The 23,251-nt window shown below is 40.2% G+C and overlaps 1 protein-coding gene across 2 annotated transcripts; it reads left to right on the top strand.

The window, feature by feature from the left end:
* Positions 1-423: 423 nt before the first annotated feature.
* Positions 424-22,360, top strand: LOC5511074 (trichohyalin). Of its 2 annotated transcripts, none has more exons than XM_048726535.1 (29): positions 424-743; positions 3,020-3,825; positions 4,133-4,226; positions 5,457-5,503; positions 6,201-6,647; positions 6,973-6,997; positions 7,458-7,608; positions 8,088-8,132; positions 8,329-8,418; positions 9,037-9,149; positions 9,509-9,608; positions 10,002-10,223; positions 10,543-10,749; positions 11,035-11,208; positions 11,660-11,719; positions 12,086-12,169; positions 12,693-12,794; positions 13,073-13,252; positions 13,910-14,029; positions 14,106-14,215; positions 14,598-14,664; positions 16,166-16,261; positions 16,343-16,402; positions 16,633-16,713; positions 16,889-16,945; positions 17,060-17,293; positions 20,301-20,354; positions 20,445-20,540; positions 20,888-22,360. In XM_048726535.1, exons 2-29 carry the CDS (start codon positions 3,051-3,053, stop codon positions 20,951-20,953), a joined length of 3,957 nt encoding a protein of 1,318 aa, XP_048582492.1. In that variant the 5' UTR covers positions 424-743; positions 3,020-3,050; the 3' UTR covers positions 20,954-22,360. The 2 variants fall into 2 exon arrangements, with proteins under 2 accessions (XP_048582492.1, XP_048582491.1); XM_048726534.1 differs by having other exon boundaries at positions 12,086-12,202.
* Positions 22,361-23,251: the final 891 nt, after the last annotated feature.

The following is a 23,251-nucleotide window of genomic DNA, read 5'->3' as shown; positions in this document are numbered from 1 at the left end:
CCCATGTCATCATCAAGATATGTAATATTTAATTGAATACAATACACCAAAAACTGGAAATCGACTCTGCCAAATTTTCGTCTTTAATAAGACTTAGTTCTTCAGGGCAATTGAGTATCAATATGTATTAATCCAGTTACATTTTTAAGCAGAATAAGTTATTTTTTTTATAAGGAAATAACCTCTCGAAGACCTCTTGAATTGATTTATTTCTTAAACATCTAATTCTATTTTCATGAAGTTTGCAAAAAATAAGCGGCTATAGATCTCGATTTTATGTAGAAATGACTAAATAAATGCCGTTATCAATTCCTTGTAACCGAAAAGATTTCATGATGTCGCTCGAAAAAGGATGCAAAAAAATACTGATATCGAAAGTCTAAAAATAGACTGTTGCCCAGTCCTCTCTCTTGCTCGCCTGTTATCACAGTAGTAATTGTTCGTGACAAGTAGTAACGATCGACCTGATATTTGGCGGGCAGCAGAAGAATTTGAATATTCCTCTGAAAAACAGGGATATCAAGGGCCTCAAAAAGTCAGAGCTCATGCTGTTTTATTTAGAAAAAGGACTTAAATCATATATTGCGACGGCAAGACTTGTAGGAAGGGGATAAAAGTATAGGGGACTTGTCAGTGTTCGCGCGTCTACTCGTGTGTCCTGAATTTGGACGAAGTGCGTTTGCCAACGCAAAGAACTCCTTCGAGATATCTTGATCTACGAACTCTAGAAATTCAACTTTGAGGTGAGTAGTAGGAATGAATAGATACTTGATTCTATCACAGATCAAGTGTTCTTGGAAGCTATGACAGCCAAGCAACGTTCGATCTTTGCCCAAGCCCAAGCGGTGTTTTGTTCGCGAACGCTTGCTAATTCTTTAGATACTCAACAAAGAACGCCAACATCAATTAATTCTGACCATCGAGAATTTGGACATTCTATGGTATTCAGTCATTAGGAAAATACAATCAGATTGGTTTTGTTTTTATAGATAAATCCTTGTCTTTTACTTGTTGCTACGCAAAGCTTCCATTTCCTAGTGTCAGGAAGTTTTGACTACGGCCGCGTATCAATTTACAGTTGATAATTAGCTCAACCTTTATCGCTTAAATCGCTTATTGTATCAATAAAATAAAAGTAATTTTGCATACTTTTAATCACAGACTTGCATCTAATAAAATTAATTTGATTTAAAGATGGCAGAAACATTTCCTAACATCTCTTTGGTGTCAGTGTACATGCGAAATAGTATTCAAGCGTAAACCAAACATGACGGATAATAGCGAGATCTGTTCTAGCTATTTGACATTGTTTATTGAGCTGTTCTATGCGCTCAACAATGCCTTTTGGCTAGATATTTATAATTCATGTTGTGCTCTTCTCAATCCGGTATCCCGTGAAGTGATGTTCAAATGAGAAACCACAGAAGTTCAAAATATTCTGAATTTTGGTTGACATTTGTATAAGGCCGCCTTGTGGACGTCTTTGCGGGTTTATACTGCAAAATATTAGATTATTATCTTTATAGTGTAATTTCAATAACCTCCTGGACTATTGACTACAAAAATAACATAAGCCAACTGGAGCACAGATGACAGATACAGGCTATTTTATTATTTGTAAAATTATACATGATGCAGCCCGGTTTACTCATTTAATTTGCATTCCCCTTTTCATAATCTTGCCTAGCCATCTTGTAATCCATTGTATATGTCTAATATCACCTGTTAAAACCTGGCGCTCTACATAAATTGGGGACATCTCCTCGGATGAGGTTTGTATCACACAGCAAAAAAGAGCCGTGGGGGTGCTGGCCTGTATTACCATCTTCAGTGAAAATGCTTACAAACTCCTCAAACAGTCTGTATCTACATACTGACACATAAAGTCAGTTACATGTGAAGTGCATAATCATGTCTTCTTATGTAAAAATGTGTTATACAAATAATCAACATCTCATTTTTTTTGTGGCTGTCAATGCACCTGCATGTTATTTCTGACAGGTCACTTGATCAAAATACTGTTCTTACTGTAACATGTATGTAAAGTGTTTTTAAAGCTCCTCGCTCGGGAGACTGGGTAGCCGCTCCAAATGTTTACCCACATAAAAATGTGAACTAAAAAGTTTACAGTAAGAGAATGGACTATTAATGAATATCAAGGGTAGGGGGATCACCTAAAGTATAATTGTCCTTACAAAAATGACAGTCGAATAACAATGTTTGGTGGACAAGAAAGTTAACTTCAATGCCAAAGCAGTCATCAAGCTTAGCTGCCAACTCACCCTCATTAGGCAGGTGTCACAAGATTTTGGACCTCATCACAAGCCGAACATTTGTGAGAATGTTTGTACATTCTCTGTATTCACCCGCATATTTTCTCTCTTGTTTGTTTTTCACATATTTACTGTATTTCAGATTTCTGTCCAAGTTGGGATGTCGATGCTCACCCACCAGTGCCATAATGAAAAGATCAAGGCTTGACAAGCCCTTTAAAAAAAACTAGGACGTTTTTTTTACGGACATGTCTTATTTATGTATACATGCACACTGGCCGCTAGGCAGAATGCAAGTGTATCCAGTCCATCAAGCAATTCGAAACTGAAATCCTGTCTAAGCGAATTTTAACGGGGCGAAATTCTTACTCATTATATGATTTGTAATGAATGTGACTTATTTAAGTCTATGACTTTGTTTATCTAAGTATTCTATTTGAAATGCTTACATAACAGCTTTCCTGACTATAAATCAGGATCTATGGTAAATGACACAACAAGATAGGCGCAAGAACCACCTGTGAGACCTGTAGTTTGCATTGCATTGGGTTACTACAGATATCATGTTTAATGAGCATGAATTTTTGATGAGCTCAATTTTGTTCAATCATAAACTTTTGTTTTATGTTCAACTGCCATAAATATTAAATTGTCTATGCTTGGTAATCTTATGTAATGAGGTAAATGTCATGTGGAGTGTGCTGTGAAATTAGTACTTTATGCTAATAGCTTCTTTTTTCTTCCAGAAATCATTGCTGATGGAATAAACAATCTACAATGGATGATAACAGTTATCATTCAGAATCTGTGTGTAGTGATGACACTGAATACCTCTTAGGGCAAAATGTCTCGATTAGAGAGATTGAAGACGTTGAAGTGCCAATTCAAGAGGTCTCCATAAACAAAGCCTCACTGAAGTACACTCGTCACACACAGGGTTTATCAGTAGGAAAACAAAGAGAAATTAGAACAACAGTAAGACAAGCATCAAGTAAAAAAGAGAAGAATTACAGAGTTAGCGAGAAACAACATGGAGATTTTAAATACAATGAGGACTTTGTAAGTTCTAACATAGTAAGACCTTTATCTCCTATTGTGGCTAACTTGGAATTTATTGAAGATGTTGAAAAGAAAAGGCACAAGAGTAGAACTTTGCTGAATAAACAAAAAGAGCTCTCAAAGCCAACTCACCATCAACACAAAAGGCAACCGAGCCCAGGAAACTGCAGTGGTGCAAGAATAATACCGTCAGAACAACAAGCAGAGATGGTGCAACGTGGGCGAATGATTAAAAAGCTGCCTATGGATGGTTCACAAGGCAATAAACCAAATTTTCATTCCAACTGGAGTCCACATGGACCAACCAATCACTATAGTGATCATGGTTACGAGGGCGATGTAGACATGCATACTCCAGAGCCGGCAGATGTTGGTAGCATTGCCTCAGAGGCAACTGAAGATTTACTGCAAGGCAAGGACGACCTGGATGGATCTGTCATGGAAAAGCTCAAAGAGTTGAACCTCGCTGTTAATTATGATGAGCAATCAAATGGTAAAAATATATTTTCATTGCATTTTCTATACTTCTATATGTAAGCCCACTGCATTACATCAATACAGAATTGTATTTTCTGTATATAAAAAGTGATAAAGCACAACAGTAGAACGCTACCAACTGAAAATCAGCTTTTAATTTGAACCTGTTTTTTATTATTTAGCCAACTCAGAATTTTGCAATAGGCTTTTAAGCATGTGAATATTTTCTGGGAAATTTAAAGGTCTGATAAAGAAACTGCGCTTAGTATTGGGTTGGCTAAGATTGTGCCCGGTGTTCTATTAATTTTTTTCCCTTCTTACAGAATTTTTCGATGATAAAGTCAAGGAGGGAGCGGAATTATTGTCCAAGCTTTTTGGTGGAGCTGTTGACAACTATTACAGTTCACCAAGTTTGAGGTATTTAATAACTACACAGCCTGCATACAGTCTAATCATGTAAACCTGGATGCCCTGGTAAATTGAGTTGACTGTACTAGTAGGTGCTTTCCAAAAGATTCACAACCCAAGGGTCACAGAAATTTTTAAAGAAACATGGAATAATTTTCAGTATTACAGTGCATTACACATCACACAGTTCTCTGAGGGCTGTCACTGTGTCTATTCTAAGTTATCAGTATTATTTATACATTATATAGCCTTCTAGCCAGCATTCCAATGGGTTTGTTCGGAAATCACTATTTTTGGAATTCAGGGATTCCCAAAACTCTAAAAACAGTAATTACTGAATAAACCCACTGGAAAGCCGACTAGCAGGGCATACAATCTACTGTTTTTTTTGTTTTGTTTTATAAAGGTTTGGGAATTGTAACTCCTCATTGTAGAATCAAAATTACTCAAAAGGTTAAATGATACATGTATTTCTATTGGCTAGAATTGCTTGAGTTTACAAAAAGGTTAGATCCGTTGAAAGCAGTAGCTAATGATACTGGATGCTAATCATTGTTTGTTTAAGCTCACCTAGCACTTGCATGGTTTACAATATCAATACTTGTTCATATAATACAGTGCAGTGTGAGTAATATTCCAATTTTGCGTGTTGCAAGTAATGAATAATGCTAATAGTAATGTGCATGCTAATCATATAATGCTTGCTAATGTCAAAAAAAGGAAGAAAATTGTTATGAAGTCCCTTTGGGCTGTTGTTTCAAGGTGAGCTAACTAACCTTCTAATTCTCACCTTATTTGTTACTATATAACATAAACCACTGCACTAAGCACTAGAACCTGTATGCTTAATCTTAAAGTTCAAGTCATACCATTTTGAGTTCAATTTGTGTGATTGAGTGATTTTTCCAAAAGCTCAAATTGCAAGAGCTGTCCATTTCTTTTAATTTTCTATTCTTCTATTATTTTTAAGCCAATCGGCGTCCAGTATTACTGTACTGAATTACTTTTTTCCTGCACTGAATTACCCGAAAACTGCACTGCTCTCAGCCAATCAAAATCGAGTAACTCTGCCATGTAAATACCTATCTCAATATACCTATTGATTTAAAATTGTATACTTCTCAATATAAGGGTGTATATCTTTAGGTGTTCTGTATGCTTTTTTGTTTATTTGACATATACTTTGTATTTGGATGTTTCCATGAAATTATTAGTTACTGTCTACTGACCTTTTTTTAGCAACAGTGGGAATTCTAAGAACTCTTCTTCACCAAGATCTAACAGTGGTAAGATGTTTTAGTTTTTTCAGATTTCGACTTTCCACTATAAATTATTTACTTTTTAAATTATCTTTTGTGACATCAAAGATATTCTTGAAACCCGTGTTATTCAAAATCCTTGAAGCAGATTTATTGGCTAGCACTGAATTGGTTTCAAATCTCGCCACCAATCCTCCAGAGGCTGACCAATCAAAAAGCTAGTTAAATTGTGCGACGGAGCCAGAGAGTGGTTGAGCTATTGGAAATTCTTGACGCGATTTGGCAAAATACCGAAGTTATAATGCCTGAGTATCTTTATCTAGTTATGTTTATTTTTTATTTATGATTTTTTTTTTTTGGCTAGTGGGTATTTTTCACGGCCGGTATAGGCCGGTTGAGGGGTGTATGAGGCAATGAACTAAATATCATCAGGTTCCTGAGGTATCAAGTGCATCTAGATGTTTCATATTTTTGTGATTGCCAGATACAACTGCTTATAGGTGTTTTCGATAGTGATGAATAATTGAAATTTTTTTTTTTGGCCATGTCATAGTAATTCAGTTTTGTCATCCATCCATTTTAAGTTTTTCATCAACTCTTTAATATTTTGTATTTGCAATATAATTCTTAACCATACTGATTTCTTTATGCTAAAAAAAAACAACAATTGTCTTAAAAACCTGTTTCTCGAGATTTTTTGTAAAACATTTTTCTTGTTTTCTAGCTTCAAAAGGCGAAGAGAGAATAAATATCAGTAACACAAGCAGCAAAATGGGCAGCTACACTACGACCAATACCATAAGCACAGCTCAACAACCATTCATTGAGACGAGCAAAAAGAAAGGAAAAGTCTCTTTCGCCACTGATGAAAGTAGCTCTTTCGATTCATCTGTTCACGCCGCCACTAAAAGCCAACGGCTTTCAACGACCCAGGACTATGGTAGAGCCCAGAGGGAAGAAAACAGATACCATTCTGCAAATCACAGCGAATTTGTGCGAGAGACCAGCGCTCTGCGCGCTGCCATGGATTATAGCAATGAATCCGAACAACAGAGTGGGTCATTCGGGCAGGAGAGTTCACCTTCGACAAGCCTGGATTCACAGAGGGTCAGTTACCCCAGTACAAGCCCCAAATACAAGCAAGGCACTGAGAAAGAAGTGATACATAAAGGTAAAACAAAAACGTTACGACGAATTCTTGCTTAAACATCTTGTCGCGCGACATTTTCATAATCATATATTTATGTTGATTTCTTATAAAAAAAAAAGCTATGTGTAAACAGTAATTACAATTATATTGACCTTGTTTGCTTGGGCCTTACGGGGACTTCTGCTCCCGATATTTTTTCCAGGTTGTTTTTTGGCCACACAGCAAAACTTCGAGGTCGCCTTTTATCGTATATATGTGTATTTATGTATATTCCGTTGATAAACCAATAAGAGCGCGCATATTATCTTGGCTGTGTGATAATTCTCGGTATTTTCCTTCCCAATAGATGAAGGTTACGCTCTGGATCCAAGGTATGCTTGATATTATTTTTTCTAAAAATTAATATATTTATTGCTCCATATTAAAAATCTTTTGAATTATGGCGTTTTTATCGAACCAGATTCTTGTATTTATTACAAGCGAAAAAAGTCAATAGGCGAGTTGCACTAAGATATCACGTGACATTTTGAGTTGGTTCGTAAGCGCTGAATAAGTTGTTGTTGCTATTCTGCCTAAAAAGTCTCGTGATTTCTATTGCAAGTTGAAGCAAGTCAATGTAATGAAACAACACAAGGTTGAAAAAGTATGTTGTAACGCTCAAACTACTAACACAACTACTGTTTTTTACAGAGGCGTACAGCATACTTTTTCAGCCTTGTGTTGATTCATAGCTTGTCCGCAGACCATCTAGTTTTTCTACAGCTTGTCTGTAGTCCTTCTAGTTATACCATTAACCGTTTGTAATGATTTGCAATATTTGCGTCTCGGTAGATTTAGGGTGGAGAGATACTCAAAAAGCAGTGCTCCACATATCGAGATTCCAGCGATATCACCCAATAACAACCGATCTCGACATGAATTTGCGACATCGACACCACAAAGGAATCGGCAGCAGACGAACTCCCCAACCAGACCTTACCAGGTGACAAAAATCCCCCTTTAAGCTCGTGCGTTGTACTTTCGCGATCTATAGGTCTGTCTTTTCTAACAGAATATATAATAATATATAATTAACAGAACTGTTTAGTACAATGGTAAGGACCATTGTACTAACCAGTTCTGTCTATCCTACAACGCGTGCTTTGTCCATAAGCGATTCACAAAGAAACACATCGATAGCTGACGACAAGCTAGAACACGACAGCCCTGGCATTTCTTTCTTTAACTGCTAGACTAAGTTTTTTTCTTTCCAAAGATTGCAAAAGAAGATCTTGAACGTAAAGCGCTTTTTAGTACAATGGTAAGGACCATTGTACTAACCAGTTCTGTCTATCCTACAACGCGTGCTTTGTCCATAAGCGATTCACAAAGAAACACATCGATAGCTGACGACAAGCTAGAACACGGAAGCCCTGGCATTTCTTTCTTTAACTGCTAGACTAAGTTTTTTTCTTTCCAAAGATTGCAAAAGAAGATCTTGAACGTAAAGCGCTGTTTGAGAAAAAGGTAAGATAATATTTTTTTTATTTAATTTTTGTCTCGTTTTAAGGTATCCCTGCAGCACGAATCTCTTATCTTATCATCTTATATTATCAATAAGTTACTTTGAAAATACTTAAACTTCCGTGGATAAAGTTCTGACAAACAAAGAAATCACTCGCGTGTCCTTCATTCGTGAAAAATAATGTTTTGCGTGTTGCAGTTACAGGAAACTGAAGGCAAGCTAGGGCAAAGCATTCAAGACCTTCGGGACATAGAGTTTGATATCGAAGAGGCTACTTCTAGGAGAAAGGTTAGCGTTTCCTGATTATCGCTAAGAACAGCCGCCTTGTGGATACTCACAGCTTACCAAGGATCGCACCGAAAAGAGCTGGCGAAAATAATGATAAGAAAACTATGAAATCAAATAAAAAGCGAAAACGTGATATTCTAATAGCCCAGGCTGGACATATGCTCCTATGTCTACAAACAATAACATCAAGTCGAGTAAAGATGTTAGAATTAGAAGAGAGCCTTGTATTAATGCGTTTGTGTTGTGGGCGTTGGCGCGTATATCGAACCTGGGCTGCTTATTCCTTTACTGGAGCCCCCAGACCCCCCTCCCCTCCCATATGAAAACTCCCAAAAGTAGCTGGGTGTGAAAGATAGCACGACCTTGTCAAGGCTGGTTCTCTCTAGGACGTAAGCGCCATAGAGCTGAGTTGCTTTTCTTGTGTCTACACTTTGCTTTCACCACTAGCCCCTTGTATGCGACCTGATCTTGCACACGCGCTTCTGCAAGGGCCAGCCACTGTTTTTCAAGCCATGGGAAATACACAGATGTTCAAATTATCCGGGTCCCCATGCTGCGATATATACTTGCCGTTGACAATTGCACTTATCTGAATCTCTTTGTGCTTTTTGGTTGTAGTTGGCGATCCAAGAGGCTGATTTACTTACAGAACAATTAAAGCACGCTAAAGCTGACATCAAGTCTTCCGAGAACCTCGCGGAAGAGTACCGGCAGAGAGCAACAAAAACTAGGTGTGCTAGCTTATATCGAGATCTCTCTTATTGCTTCTTATTAGCTTGTCTGTCGCGTGTTTTTATCTAGAGATGTCTTTGTGATCTTGCTTGTCTCCTTAGCCTGTCTTTTGCATGTTTTTATCTCGAGATCTCTGTTATCTTGCGCTTCTCATTAGCTTGTCTGTCGCGTGTTTTTATCCCGAGATCTCTCTGTAATCTTGCTTTTCTCCTTAGTCTGTCTGTCGCATGTTTTTATCTCGAGATCTCTCTGTTATCTTGATTGTCTCATTAACCTTTATGTTGTGCGTTCTGTATTGAGTTCAGGGCGCAGTGGTTTATCGAGGTGCGATGCAAACTGACATTGTACGTCATTTCAGGTCCGAGTTGATGGAGTTGGAAGTGGAGCGAGATGCAGTCCAACAAGAGATTAAGGACCTTAGCACCATGCTACAGAGACAGAAGCAGGACACTGCCGAGGTATCCTAACTCGCTCTTCGTGATTCTTAGCCTCCGTCCGTCTGCCCACCTGTCCGTCGTTCTGTCCATATGGCATAGTTAAGGGAATTTAAAAATATTTGAAAACCATTACTTCACCTACACTTTAGGGGGCCTATTAAGCCAAACAAAGCTGTAACAGCCCCAAAATATTTGGGGAGGGGCACGATACAGAAACATAAAAAATATCGGGGAGCACAGCCACGCCCCTACTGACCATTTCCTTGTAATTTTATAAAATAATTGGTGGCGGGGGGGGGGGGGGTCACGTGACTCACTTGCAGTGACTCACCCCTGCTACGGCCCTGCCATAGCTCAGTGTTCCAGGCCACTTTCGATCACCCCCTTCCTTATTTCCTCCATCCTGTTTTAAAGGCGGTTCAAGTTGAACGCAAAAACGAACGTAAAGTGATGGAGCTAACGCTAGAGCGGGATAAGCTACTTAGGGAAATGGAGAGCTCTAAGACGCGCCTGGAACAGCTCGAGGTGAGGCTGAAAAGCGAGAAGGACACCTACTGCGACAAGATTAACCACCTACAGGATCAGCTGATCGAGGAGCAGAGATCTGCCAAGGAGAACGTAGACAGGCTTAAACAGGTATGGGAAACACGTTTGACTTGGTCAGACAGGTATGGGAAACACGTTTGACGTGGTAAGACAGGTATTGGAATCACGTTTTTCTTGATGGGAAACACGTTTGAATTGATAAGACAGGTATGGAAAACACGTTTGACTTGATGAAATATTTAATGGATATAATGGTTGTTTGGGAAACAATAGAAAACACGTTTAAACACTGTGGTGGAAGAGTGATCATTTCTTTATTACAAGCATGCGAGTTTCCCTGTAACATGGTTGTTGTAAAGCAGAAAAAAAGTCTTGCTTCTCGTAAAAAATCCCCTTTTCGATACCACAGCAACTCGAGACCGAGCGCCAAAACGCACGTGACTCGCACTACGAGCGAATCCACTCGATGCACAAACTCCAGGACGAGGCGAAGGAGATGCAGCAGAAAGAGATCGAGGCGGTACGAGTGCGCATGCTCAGAGAGAGGGAGCTCGAGATAGAGAAAGTTCAGGAAAAAGCAAGACGTGAAGCCGATAACTTGGAAAGAAAAGTTCAGGTATGTGCGCAAATAAATTTTAATATTTTAATTTTTAATAATGATAGTTTGTTGATATATTTTTTGTTTTTCCTTTTTCTAAGAAGTCACTTGAATTTTGGTAATACATAGTTATGCGGTAAAAAGGGCTACCGGAGTTCCCTTTTCAGCGGCAGAGGAGGGGGCGGCGTCTTATAACTTCCTAAAAGTGTATTATTTCCAAAGTCGCCCCTCCCCTCCCTCAATTAAAAGATGTGCTGCGGTCGCTTCTAAGTTCACTTCCACTTACTGTGTATTATTCCTTAGGATGCAGACTACCGCTCGGATCAGCTGGAAAAAGCCTTACGCGAACGCGAGTCCGAGATTGAACAATTGAGGGAGAAAATCGTGGGGGAGAAACAGAACGTGTACGAGAGCGAGCTTGGATGGAAAGAAGCGTTAGAGAAACAGGAGGCCTATTCTCGGGCACTCAAAGCCGAGGTAGGAACGTTAGGACAAATATAATGCCTAGTGTCTTGTTTCACTTCAAATTCTTGCTCTTCTCCTCTTCTCTCCTCTTCTGCCTCTTTCCCTCTACTCTCTTTTCTTGCCGTATTTTCCTACTCTCTCTCTACGGTCTTAGTTAAGAAATCACTGTCTGCGACCCTTACCGTAAGGCCCCGTGAAAAGGGCGCCAACATCGGTCAGCGTTGCATTACACGGTTGACCTATCAAGACAAAAGAAATGCTGGTTAACTGTTTGCAACACCTCCAACAGAGCCAAGGGCTTTTTAAGCTTCAAGCAAACAAAAATCCGGAACAACAAATCGATTCTAGGATAGTTAATGGTATTTGCAGTTATTGCTTCTTGCTGCTATAGAGCCAATATTCTGCTACATGAGGACAGAAAGGCCATGTCTTACGTACGCGCTTTTATCTTGGTTTCTCACAGGTTGATAATCTCAAAACTAGAGAGATTGAAATCCTCGAGAAACAAAGACATTTAGAAGAGGTATGAGAATTATTTTATGTTTTTATAACATAGTAACAGTCAGTGGAGATATATTTGAATATTCCCATCGAACCACCAATTTTTAATCCACACCCTAGAACACCACCTTGGGGAAAAGTTATGCAAGCTTGTAATTTTACGCTATGACGGGAAAAAGATACTTCTGGCGAACTTTTTGTTGTCAGTGATGACAGCAAACATTGTTTTGTTGTCAGTGATGATGTTATATCTCTATTATACCCCTTTTTATACCCTTTTTTGTAGCAAAATTAGCCAATCAGACGCGCCTAAAATTGGACAGTTTGGGGACATGCTTGTTTTATCTGTGTTTATTGATTGTTTATCAAACTCTTTTGTTGTACCTAGAATCTTGATGACAAAACCGAGGAGTTAAGACGGCTGGACGAGAAGAGCTTTAGTCAAGCTGAAGAATCAAGTAAAATACTAGAGGTATGCCCCACCAAGCAAGCGTTTAAACCCGAGGTAAAGAATCCTGATTAATGCTTATATATATACCAAATGTGTTTTGAATATATGTCTCAAAGCTTCAAGTTTCGACTCTGGTTTTAAGTCACTAGTTAGGTTTCTGCATTCAACGTGGAACATTTAAAAAATAAAAGTGACCAACGACATCAAAACAACACTAATAATAAAAGGTGACAGTCGACTTGCACTAAGAGATCACGTGACCGCTTGTGTGGCAACCTCGATGGGATGAGGCCGTGACGCCAGAGGGCGTCAACCAAAACAAGTCCTTTCTGATATAGAAACGTTCTGGCTGATTTGTGCGCTCTGAATAAGACAAGGCTGGAGCAAAGAGCTGGAGTTCGCGCGATTTTGCATCCCAAAAAGTCACATAAGTTCTCAGTGTAAGCCGCGTTTGGCCTCTTCTTTCATTCTACTCTTATTTATCCCAAGCTGACTGCCATTATACTGTAAGTCTGGTTGCATTTAGTTTGTTGCTTTACTGCAGAACAAAGAAGATGAAATCCAGATGCTTCGATCATTGGTCCGCCAGCAGGAAGACGCGACTCGACTTCTTGGGGAAAAACTCAGAAACGAGGCACAAGAGCATGTAAGTTTTAAGAATTTTATTCAAATTTACCAAATTACATTTAACATCTTTAGGTTGAACGTGCAAAGGTCGAGTTCTCTAAATAAAAAAAAGGGAATCGGTTGGAGTAAGTACGCAGCTGTTTTGTCTCCTATTATCTTTGTTCTACAAAGGAGTTCTTTTGTGTCTATTCTTCTCGTTCTTTGTGTGGATATTGTTCATTTGCCCAACCAAATTGCAGCTTGTAAGAGCTGCGTACTGACCCATCGGTTGGTATTGATAATAATTTTTTTTTTCAGATTCGTAGTGCGTTGACTAAGGAGCGCGATTCGATGGACAAGGAGCGCGAGAGGTTCAACCAGAAACTCGACGAGACGCGGCAACACTACGAGGACGTGTTACGGCAACTTCGCGACGACTTGGAGGAGGAGAGACAAGGACATCGGCATCTACAGAATGCACTTCACAAGATGAAAATGGTAAGTACAGGCAACCTTAACCCATTCACTTTGAGTACTTTTGCGCAAAATTGTGAGAGAAAAAAACCTATTTCAAGTCCCCACTACCCAGTCAAGTTTAGCTACCGTTGACCCAAGACGGTAAGTTTCTAACAATGTACTGCAGTGTCTCTGAAGTCAATCGACGACGCTGATCGACGACGCTGATCGACGACGCTGTGACAGCCAGTTGCCGAATGCTTGAACGTCTCCGGGTCTGGTGATGTGCATTTCTGACGTATTGGAATTGGGGCTATATTTTATGGGCTTCCTGTGGCATAGTAATGAATGATTTTTTTTTAAAAATTAGTCCGTCTTTAATATTAGTATAATCTGGAATGCTATTTAAGGTGCGCTGCGATATTGTCGCGCAGTTAACATTAGCGAGATTATTAGAAAAGTATGAATAAAAATAGACACTAGCTAGGGTTGCGAGACTGGATCCAAGCCACAACGGATGCATCAGAGAGCCAGGTTTCCACCCCTAAAGCTATTAAGAGCCGATCCCACATTTTAAACAGTCTTTTCCAAGCCGATTGTGAATGTGTGATCGATGGAAGGATACGTCGGTAAACTAGAACCGGTAAAATCAACTCTTGAAAGGAAGTAGGTATTTACATGTTGTTTTATTTATTTTAGGAAATGGAGAAATTCCGCCAGCTTCACTTGCAAACTCAAGAGGAGAAAGTGAACGCTGTAGCACAACTGAGATCCGAATCCAAGGAACAAATTAACCGGCTTAAAGACAAAATCGAGGAGGTGAGAACTATCGCTGCACCAATGAACACAATGAAATCACACAAAAACACCTCTAAAACTTGTTCCTTTACTTTAGCTCACTGTCGTCACCGACAAGGTCGAGAGAGACACTGTCTTGGAGATCAACGAGGAGTGTCGACGTGTGGCCAATCTAATAGGAAAATCCCCTAATACCACGCCCATCAGGTATGTGTTAATACCCCCAACACCACGCCCATCAGATATATGTTAATATCCCCCAACACGACGCCCATCAGGTATGTGTTAATATCCCCTAACACCACGCCCATCAGGTATTGTTAATATCCCCAAGCACCACGCCTATCAGGTATATGTTTATACCCTCCAACACGCACCCATCAGGTATGTGTTAATATCCCCCATGCACCACGCCCATCAGGTATATGTTTATATCCCCCAACATGACGCCCATCAGATATGTGTTAATACCCCCTAACACCACGCCCATCAGGTATGTGTTAATATCCCCAAGCACCACGCCCATGAGGATACCCCCAAGCACCCGTTATTTTCGCATTGTTGAATTGTTCTCTTTTATGAATATTAGACCCAATAGTAGTTTTAATGGTGAAAGTCCCGGATCGAAAATAGGCAGCCCAACCAGAGATGCCCTTGTAAGTATACTATACTGTGTAATGCCATGTTTTGCTGTACTATGCCATGTTTTGCTGTATTATGCCATGTTTTGCTGTACTATGTCATGTTATGCTGTGTAATGCCATGTTATGCTGTGTAATGCCATGTTATGCTGTACTATGCCATGTTATGCTGTACTATGCCATGTTATGCTGTACTATGCCATGTTATGCTGTACTATGCCATGTAATGCTGTACTATGCCATGTTTTGCTGTATTATGCCATGTTTTGCTGTACTATGCCATGTTATGCTGTATTATGCCATGTTTTGCTGTACTATGCCATGTTTTGCTGTACTATGCCATGTTATGCTGTACTATGCCATGTTATGCTGTATTATGCCATGTTTTGCTGTACTATGCCATGTTTTGCTGTACTATGTCATGTTTTGCTGTACTATGCCATGTTTTGCTGTACTATGCCATGTTATGCTGTGTAATGCCATGTTTTGCTGTACTATGCCATGTTTTACTGTACTATGCCATGTTATGCTGTGTAATGCCATGTTTTGCTGTACTATGCCATGTTATGCTGTACTATGCCATGTTTTGCTGTACTATGCCATGTTATGCTGTGTAATGCCATGTTTTGCTGTACTATGCCATGTTTTGCTGTACTATGCCATGTTTTGCTGTACTATGCCATGTTTTGCTGTACTATGCCATGTTATGCTGTACTATGCCATGTTTTGCTGTACTATGCCATGTTATGCTGTATTATGCCATGTTTTGCTGTACTATGCCATGTTTTGCTGTACTATGCCATGTTATGCTGTACTATGCCATGTAATGCTGTACTATGCCATGTTTTGCTGTACTATGCCATGTTATGCTGTATTATGCCATGTTTTGCTGTACTATGCCATGTTTTGCTGTACTATGCCATGTAATGCTGTACTATGCCATGTTATGCTGTATTATGCCATGTTTTGCTGTACTATGCCATGTTTTGCTGTACTATGCCATGTTATGCTGTACTATGCCATGTTATGCTGTACTATGCCATGTAATGCTGTACTATGCCATGTTTTGCTGTACTATGCCATGTTTTGCTGTACTATGCCATGTTTTGCTGTACTATGCCATGTTTTGCTGTACTATGCCATGTTTTGCATTACTATGCCATGTAATGCTGTACTATGCCGTGTTTTGCTGTACTATGCCATGTTTTGCTGTACTATGCCATGTTACTGTATGCTGTACTATGCCATGTTTTGTTGTGCCTTCATATTGTTTTCCCATATAATACTGTACTGTGCATTGCAACATTCTCCATGCTATGCCGTACTACGGCTATGCTTATCCAAAGGATATAATTGTTTGATATGAGACTGATGCAAAATAAGCTTAGATTTCTAACTTGGTAACTATAGAATCTAGAGTTATGCAAGTGTTAAATCCCTTACTAATTAAGTCTGAGGTTTAAAACAGCATATACATTCCGTTTATACTGTGCTTGAAGACCTTTTTTCTCTTAAGGCAAATCTTCGTTCCTGTAATGCGGAGCTTAGACAGAGCTTACTTGAAGCAAGGAAAGATCTCGAGATCCACCGGAACACGCCCGTGAAAACAGAGGTACGAGGCTTGTATTTTCTCGATTACTCGCGTATATAGTCTGGAATTTGAATACCTTTTATTGTTGTTTCTGAACTACAGCCAAGCTCAGAGCTAACTCAACAACAAATGGCATTCTTCAAGAAAACTATAAAAAACAAGGTAACGCAATGTAAATCCTATCCTATACATGTTTCGTAGTTTTGAAATGACGAGTTTTTTGGATGTGTGTAGACTTCTGGTAACGGACACGTGCAAACTAGTGTTAATAGACATGTGACTGAACGCGTGACTGGACACGTGCAAACTAGTTTTGATGGACACGTCACTGAACACGTGCAAATGAGCACGTGACTGGTCACATGCAAACATGTATTGATTTTAATCGCTAGGATGATGAGATTGCGCGACTCAGGAGACAACTACAGGAAGAAGTCAACAAAGCGAGTATACAGAGCAGAACAGAGAAAATGGTAAGCCATACATTATACACAGAGGATCCAGCATACAAAGCGAGTATACATAGTAAAACAAAGAAAATGGTAAGCCATACATTATACACAGAGGATCTAGCACATTTCTGTTATAGCTCAGAATAATGATCGGTGAAGAAAGAACTTGTTCCATTAATTTTTGTTTAAATCCTAGTCGCTTCAAAAGACGATTGACCGACTTGAGAGAGAATTGAGGGACACAAAACGAGTTGTAAGTCAACCACCCGCCAATCCCATTACACATTCACTTGTTCCCCCTGGCTTCATATAACCATCCGTCTAAAGAGCTTTCCAAATACTAAACAGCCTTTGTATTCTGCTATAGAATTCGATTACATACAGTCCCCGTCTCAATGGTATTTCCTCCCCTCAAGAAAACACTAGTGGACTAGGCACTAGCTTGAGCTCGAACAACGCCAGCCCAAGGACTGGGGACGACAATAGTACAACAAAACTCTTACGTCATCTGCAAGGCCGTGTTAAACAGCTGCGCGCGCAGAACGAGAGCATGCGCAGTGACTCACTCAACGACAGTCAGACCAGCATCTACAGCGACTCGGTAAGTAGAGAACAATCAGACCAGCATCTGCAGCAACTCGGTAAAGAGAGAACAGTCAGATTAGCATCTATAGCGGCTTTGTAAAGAGAGGACAATCAGACTAGCATCTATAGCGACTTGATAATTGAAGAACAGTCAGACCAGCATCTACAGCGAACCGGTAAGTAGAAAACAATCAGACCACCATCTGCAGCAACTCGGTAAAGAGAGAACAGTCAGACCAGCATCTATAGCGACTCGAAAAGAAGAGAATAGTACGACCAGCATTTCCAGCAGCTCGGTAAGGAGAGAACAGTCAGACCAGCATCTACAGCAACTCGGTAATTAGAGAACAGTCAGACCAGCATCTACAGCAACTCAGTAATTAGAGAACAGTCTGACCAGCATCTATAGCGACTCGGTCCGTAAGGAGAGAACAGTCAGACCGTCATCTACAGCAACTCAGTACATTAGAGAACAGTCAGACCAGCATCTATAGCGACTCGATAAGGAGAGAATAGTCAGATAAGCATTTCCAGCAGCTCGGTAAGGAGAGAACAGTCAGACCGGCATCTATAGCGACTCGATAAGGAGAGAATAGTCAGACCAGCATTTCCAGCAGCTCGGTAAGGAGAGAACAGTGAGACCAGCATCTACAGCAACTCGGTAATTAGAGAACAGTCAGACCGTCATCTACAGCAACTCAGTACATTAGAGAATAGTCAGACCAGCATCTATAGCGACTCGGTAAGGAGAGAATAGTCAGATCAGCATTTCCAGCAGCTCGGTAAGGAGAGAACAGTCAGACCAGCATCTATAGCGACTCGGTAAAGAGAGAACAGTCATACCGGCATCTATAGCGACTCGATAAGGAGAGAATAGTCAGACCAGCATTTCCAGCAGCTCGGTAAAGAGAGAACAGTCAGACCGTCATCTATAGCGACTCGGTAAAGAGAGAACAGTCAGACCGGCATCTATAGCGACTCGGTAAAGAGAGAACAGTCAGACCGTCATCTATAGCGACTCGGTAAAGAGAGAACAGTCAGACCGACATCTATAGCGACTCGGTAAAGAGAGAACAGTCAGACCGGCATCTATAGCGACTCGGTAAAGAGAGAACAGTCAGACCGGCATCTATAGCGACTCGGTAAAGAGAGAACAGTCAGACCGTCATCTATAGCGACTCGGTAAAGAGAGAACAGTCAGACCAGCATCTATAGCGACTCGGTAAAGAGAGAACAGTCAGACCGTCATCTATAGCGACTCGGTAAAGAGAGAACAGTCAGACCGTCATCTATAGCGACTCGGTAAAGAGAGAACAGTCAGACTGGCATCTACATCGACTCAGTAATTAGAGAACAGTCAGACCAGCATCTACAGCAACTCGGTAAAGAGAGAACAGTCAGACCAGCATCTATAGCGACTCGGTAAAAAAAAGAGAACAGTCAGACCGTCATCTATAGCGACTCGGTAAAAAAAAGAGAACAGTCAGACCGTCATTTATAGCGACTCGGTAAAAAAAAAGAGAACAGTCAGACCGTCATCTATAGCGACTCGGTAAAGAGAGAACAGTCAGACTGGCATCTATAGCGACTCGGTAAAGAGAGAACAGTCAGACCGTCATCTATAGCGACTCGGTAAAGAGAGAACAGTCAGACCGTCATCTATAGCGACTCGGTAAAGAGAGAACAGTCAGACTGGCATCTATAGCGACTCGGTAAAGAGAGAACAGTCAGACCAGCATCTATAGCGACTCGGTAAAAAAAAAAGAGAACAGTCAGACCGTCATCTATAGCGACTCGGTAAAAAAAAGAGAACAGTCAGACCGTCATCTATAGCGACTCGGTAAAAAAAAAGAGAACAGTCAGACCGTCATCTATAGCGACTCGGTAAAGAGAGAACAGTCAGACTGGCATCTATAGCGACTCGGTAAAGAGAGAACAGTCAGACTGGCATCTATAGCGACTCGGTAAAGAGAGAACAGTCAGACCGTCATCTATAGCGACTCGGTAAAGAGAGAACAGTCAGACCAGCATCTACAGCAACTCGGTAAAGAGAGAACAGTCAGACCGGCATCTACATCGACTCAGTAATTAGAGAACAGTCAGACCAGCATCTACAGCAACTCGGTAAAGAGAGAACAGTCAGACCGTCATCTATAGCGACTCGGTAAAGAGAGAACAGTCAGACCGGCATCTACATCGACTCAGTAATTAGAGAACAGTCAGACCAGCATCTACAGCAACTCGGTAAAGAGAGAACAGTCAGACCAGCATCTATAGCGACTCGGTAAAGAGAGAACAGTCAGACTGGCATCTATAGCGACTCGGTAAAGAGAGAACAGTCAGACTGGCATCTATAGCGACTCGGTAAAGAGAGAACAGTCAGACCGTCATCTATAGCGACTCGGTAAAGAGAGAACAGTCAGACCAGCATCTATAGCGACTCGGTAAAGAGAGACAGTCAGACCGGCATCTACATCGACTCAGTAATTAGAGAACAGTCAGACCAGCATCTACAGCAACTCGGTAAAGAGAGAACAGTCAGACCGTCATCTAGAGCAACTCGGTAAAGAGAGAACAGTCAGACCAGCATCTACAGCAACTCGGTAAAGAGAGAACAGTCAGACTGGCATCTACAGCAACTTGGTAAAGAGAGAACAGTCAGACCGGTATCTACAGCAACTCGGTAAATAGGGCACAGCCTGTTGCAAGTGCAGGGGAAAGCCTGTATCCTGTAACCTGAACCATGCGGTATCCAATTAACGATGGCCAATTGATCTCTTGTTATCGGTGACCAAGTAATCTCCGATGATCGGTCACCAAGCGTCATAAATATGAGTGCCCGGTTATCGATGACTGGTTTCATCTCAAATTATCTGTGAAAAATTGATGTCTTGTAATCGGTGGTCAAGAGATCTCTATGATCTCCAGTGATCGCTGACCAAGTGATTCCCAGTGATCTCCGCTGATCAGTGAGCGAGCGATATCTGGTTGAATAACGTGTACAAACTGCTTTTTATTGTCAGGTTGATAATCTCGATGAGACAGCAAAAACAAAGAAGCTGCAAGAAGCTCTACAGGTATGGGCTACTAGTGCTGTCTCTATCCTTCAACAAAACTCATGTACTTGTAAAAATGTCCCGGGGCTGATTAAGATTACTGTTCTTTAGGTTTCAGAGCAAAGAGCGCAGCAAAACTCCGCCATGTTGAGCCAAAAGATGATGGAGATGACGAAGCTACAAAAGATGCTGACTCATGCCACAAAGGTAAGGACTTCATTCAGTGATTGTTATGCGACAATGATTTGCAAACAACCTTAGTGTGCCAGTAAACGTGTTTTAATGAAGCCAAGGAAATCAGCAAAATGGTGGAAACGAAGAGGATTTGAGCCCGCGATATGCTAGTGGTACACGATGTCCTCAACACTCGATTTATACAAAAACAGTCGTCGCCATTATTGGTAACGACTATCATATCGTGTCATTGGCAGCGAATATGATATTGGGATTGCTTTATCGATCGCGCCATTATTTCCATGGACTATCACATCATAGACATCACATACTCATTGGAAATGTAAAAACTATGATAATTCATGTTTTTTTTTTTCCAGGAAAACATGAAGTTGGAGCGGGCTTATGCGTCACTGCAGCGAAAAATAATCGATGCCTCCTCGTGAAGTCCTACCTATAGACCGATCAGTATTTTTTGAAATGGGGAGGGGGGGGAGTTCGCTTTTTGGAGTAAAAATAAAGAAACATGCATGCCCTTCGGGTAAAATGAATTCTTGCATTGTTGGATCCAAAGAGAAAAGCCCTATTACATGACAGCTCAAATGAACTCACCCCTCCCTAAAATATTTGAATAACTTGAATGGTCGATTCCTTACAATATATGAAATACAGTAATTCAAATATAGAATATTTAGTAGTTACACACTGCTTGTACTGTTAATGTGGATATTATCTCTCTCGTCTTCGCGCAGTTTCTTGCCTTCTGGCGCGCTTTGTATTATTCCTGAGCAGTTTATTATATACGCGTGTTTTTATGTTTTACAATGCAACTGTCCACGTTTACAGTATCAAAGATGGACCAAAGTGTTTTTTGCTCCATTTTTGCGATAGCGACCATATTTAGGCGATGCATCTAGATAATTCTAGGATACTTGTGTACGCATGTATATAGTTTTTAACCAGAATTCTTCTTACAGTCTAGCTCGATTAATGAATTTTTTGTAGAATCTGCTAAAATAGAGATGCCGTTTAGCTACCACTTAGAAATAGAAATAGATAGAAATGTAAATTCAATCAGTGTTCTTTTTAGTTTAACACTGTTTCTACCAAAAGGTGTTTTGTGTTAATTATATATTTTTGAATATTTGATTCCCTGTTTTACTGCGATTTATGTGGATTTCATTGGGCCTTTTTACTATTTAATCATAATACTTTGTTTGGTGAATTTATTTGAGTTGTGTTGAGTGTTGTTTTGAGTTGTGTGTTACCATCATATGGTTAGGATCTTCTAGGGTTAATATTACCTACAATCCATTAATCGATTGGAAGCAAGAAAAATCGAGAGACCAGATTGTTTTAATGCTATAATACAGATTTCAATACTATACATATTTATCATATTTTCTCGCTTGCTACTCGAAAATTGTTTGAGGTCACCTTAAAATGCATAATTCTGGTGAAGGACAAAGGTCATCACGGACTTACAGGCATTAACAACGCACAGCGTTTTATAGTAATTGTGGTTATCGGATATGAAACAGAATCTTGAATAGTTAAAGTATAAAATTGCCTAGAAATTTTAAACCTTGATGGATAATGTGCCCTTAAATGAGATTGGTGATAATTCTAGTTGTTTTAATACTAGTCGTATTGGATATAATTCAATGTAAAATAATTCTGCCTAATAATAATCTATGTCTGGGTTTAGCTATAACTTGGAATTTTTTAAACCGATTATATTAACCCTTGTAGTCCTGATAACGTTGTATAGTTTTTTAAGTTATTGATTAGACTCTGTCCAGGAGACTGTATTTGTGTTAACAGTAAAAATAAAACGCGAGATTTATCTTGAAGTCATGTGCCGTCTGGTAGAAAGGTTATGCCCATTGCTGGTAGAGAATGTACGGCTGATGTGTAAAGAGCCCCCACATATACCTGTTTGGGTTACCTGATAACACAGTGGCGGATCCAGGGGTGGTGACCCCACCCCCCCCCCCCCCCCCCCCCCCCCCTTGTTGGACGAAAAGAAAAAGCATTTTGGAAAATAAACATAAATCGTCTCTAATTGTTACAGCCGAATTCGATGTTATCGCGACGCTATTCACTGGGCGAAAACCAGACAATGGTCGCTACAGAAAGCCAGGCCACTGCACTAGGCAAAACATGGCATAAATTATGATTCAGAATGTTCTGACCGGCGGAACAGAAAAGCCCTAAACCCCCTAAGGGATGATAGCATTTTTCAAAAACATTTTTTTACCCTTATAGATAGCACATTGGGAGTAGTCGAAGCAATTTCTAACCCTAAGCTCTAAAATCCCTGTGATACCCGTGGGACCCCACTAGGGATAGCAAAAGCGTAAGAATTTTATAACAGTTGAAGGGGACGGACATCGCTACACATCGATTTAAATATGTATCTAGCATTCTTTAAAATGTATTCTGCGAGTGTCAGACTTTACCAACTTCCTCTAAAAACATATGCACTCGTATATATTACCACACAGACGGAGCGCAACCGGCAAGTTTATGCTCTCACATAGTAAGTAGAGTGGACAGGAAAAGTGAAACTGCGAGAAACGTATCAACATGTCCATCTGGCAAAGCTTTAGCAGCATCAATACAAGAATCCCTGGCTAAAAATGAGATTGACTTGACCAACTGCCGCGGGCATTGGCATATGAGCTCACCAATGAGCTCGGAGGAGGAAGGAGGTTAAGTGGGAATAGCTTTAAATTATGTCA

This window comes from Nematostella vectensis, chromosome 4 (genome assembly GCF_932526225.1).
Source record: "Nematostella vectensis chromosome 4, jaNemVect1.1, whole genome shotgun sequence".
Lineage (NCBI taxonomy): Eukaryota > Metazoa > Cnidaria > Anthozoa > Actiniaria > Edwardsiidae > Nematostella > Nematostella vectensis.
Note: the sequence above shows the minus strand (reverse complement) of the source record. Positions and strands in the feature narration are given on the sequence as shown.

What these genes read in the sequence shown, in the direction of transcription:
- LOC5511074 (XM_048726534.1), top strand. Translation starts at nt 3,051, where the DNA reads ATGGATGATAACAGTTATCATTCAGAATCTGTGTGTAGTGATGACACT. An exon ending in CACTTCACAAGATGAAAATG is followed by an intron (nt 13,253 to 13,909) that starts GTAAGTACAGGC and finishes TATTTATTTTAG; the next exon opens with GAAATGGAGAAATTCCGCCA. An exon ending in CCAGCATCTACAGCGACTCG is followed by an intron (nt 17,294 to 20,300) that starts GTAAGTAGAGAA and finishes TTTTATTGTCAG; the next exon opens with GTTGATAATCTCGATGAGAC.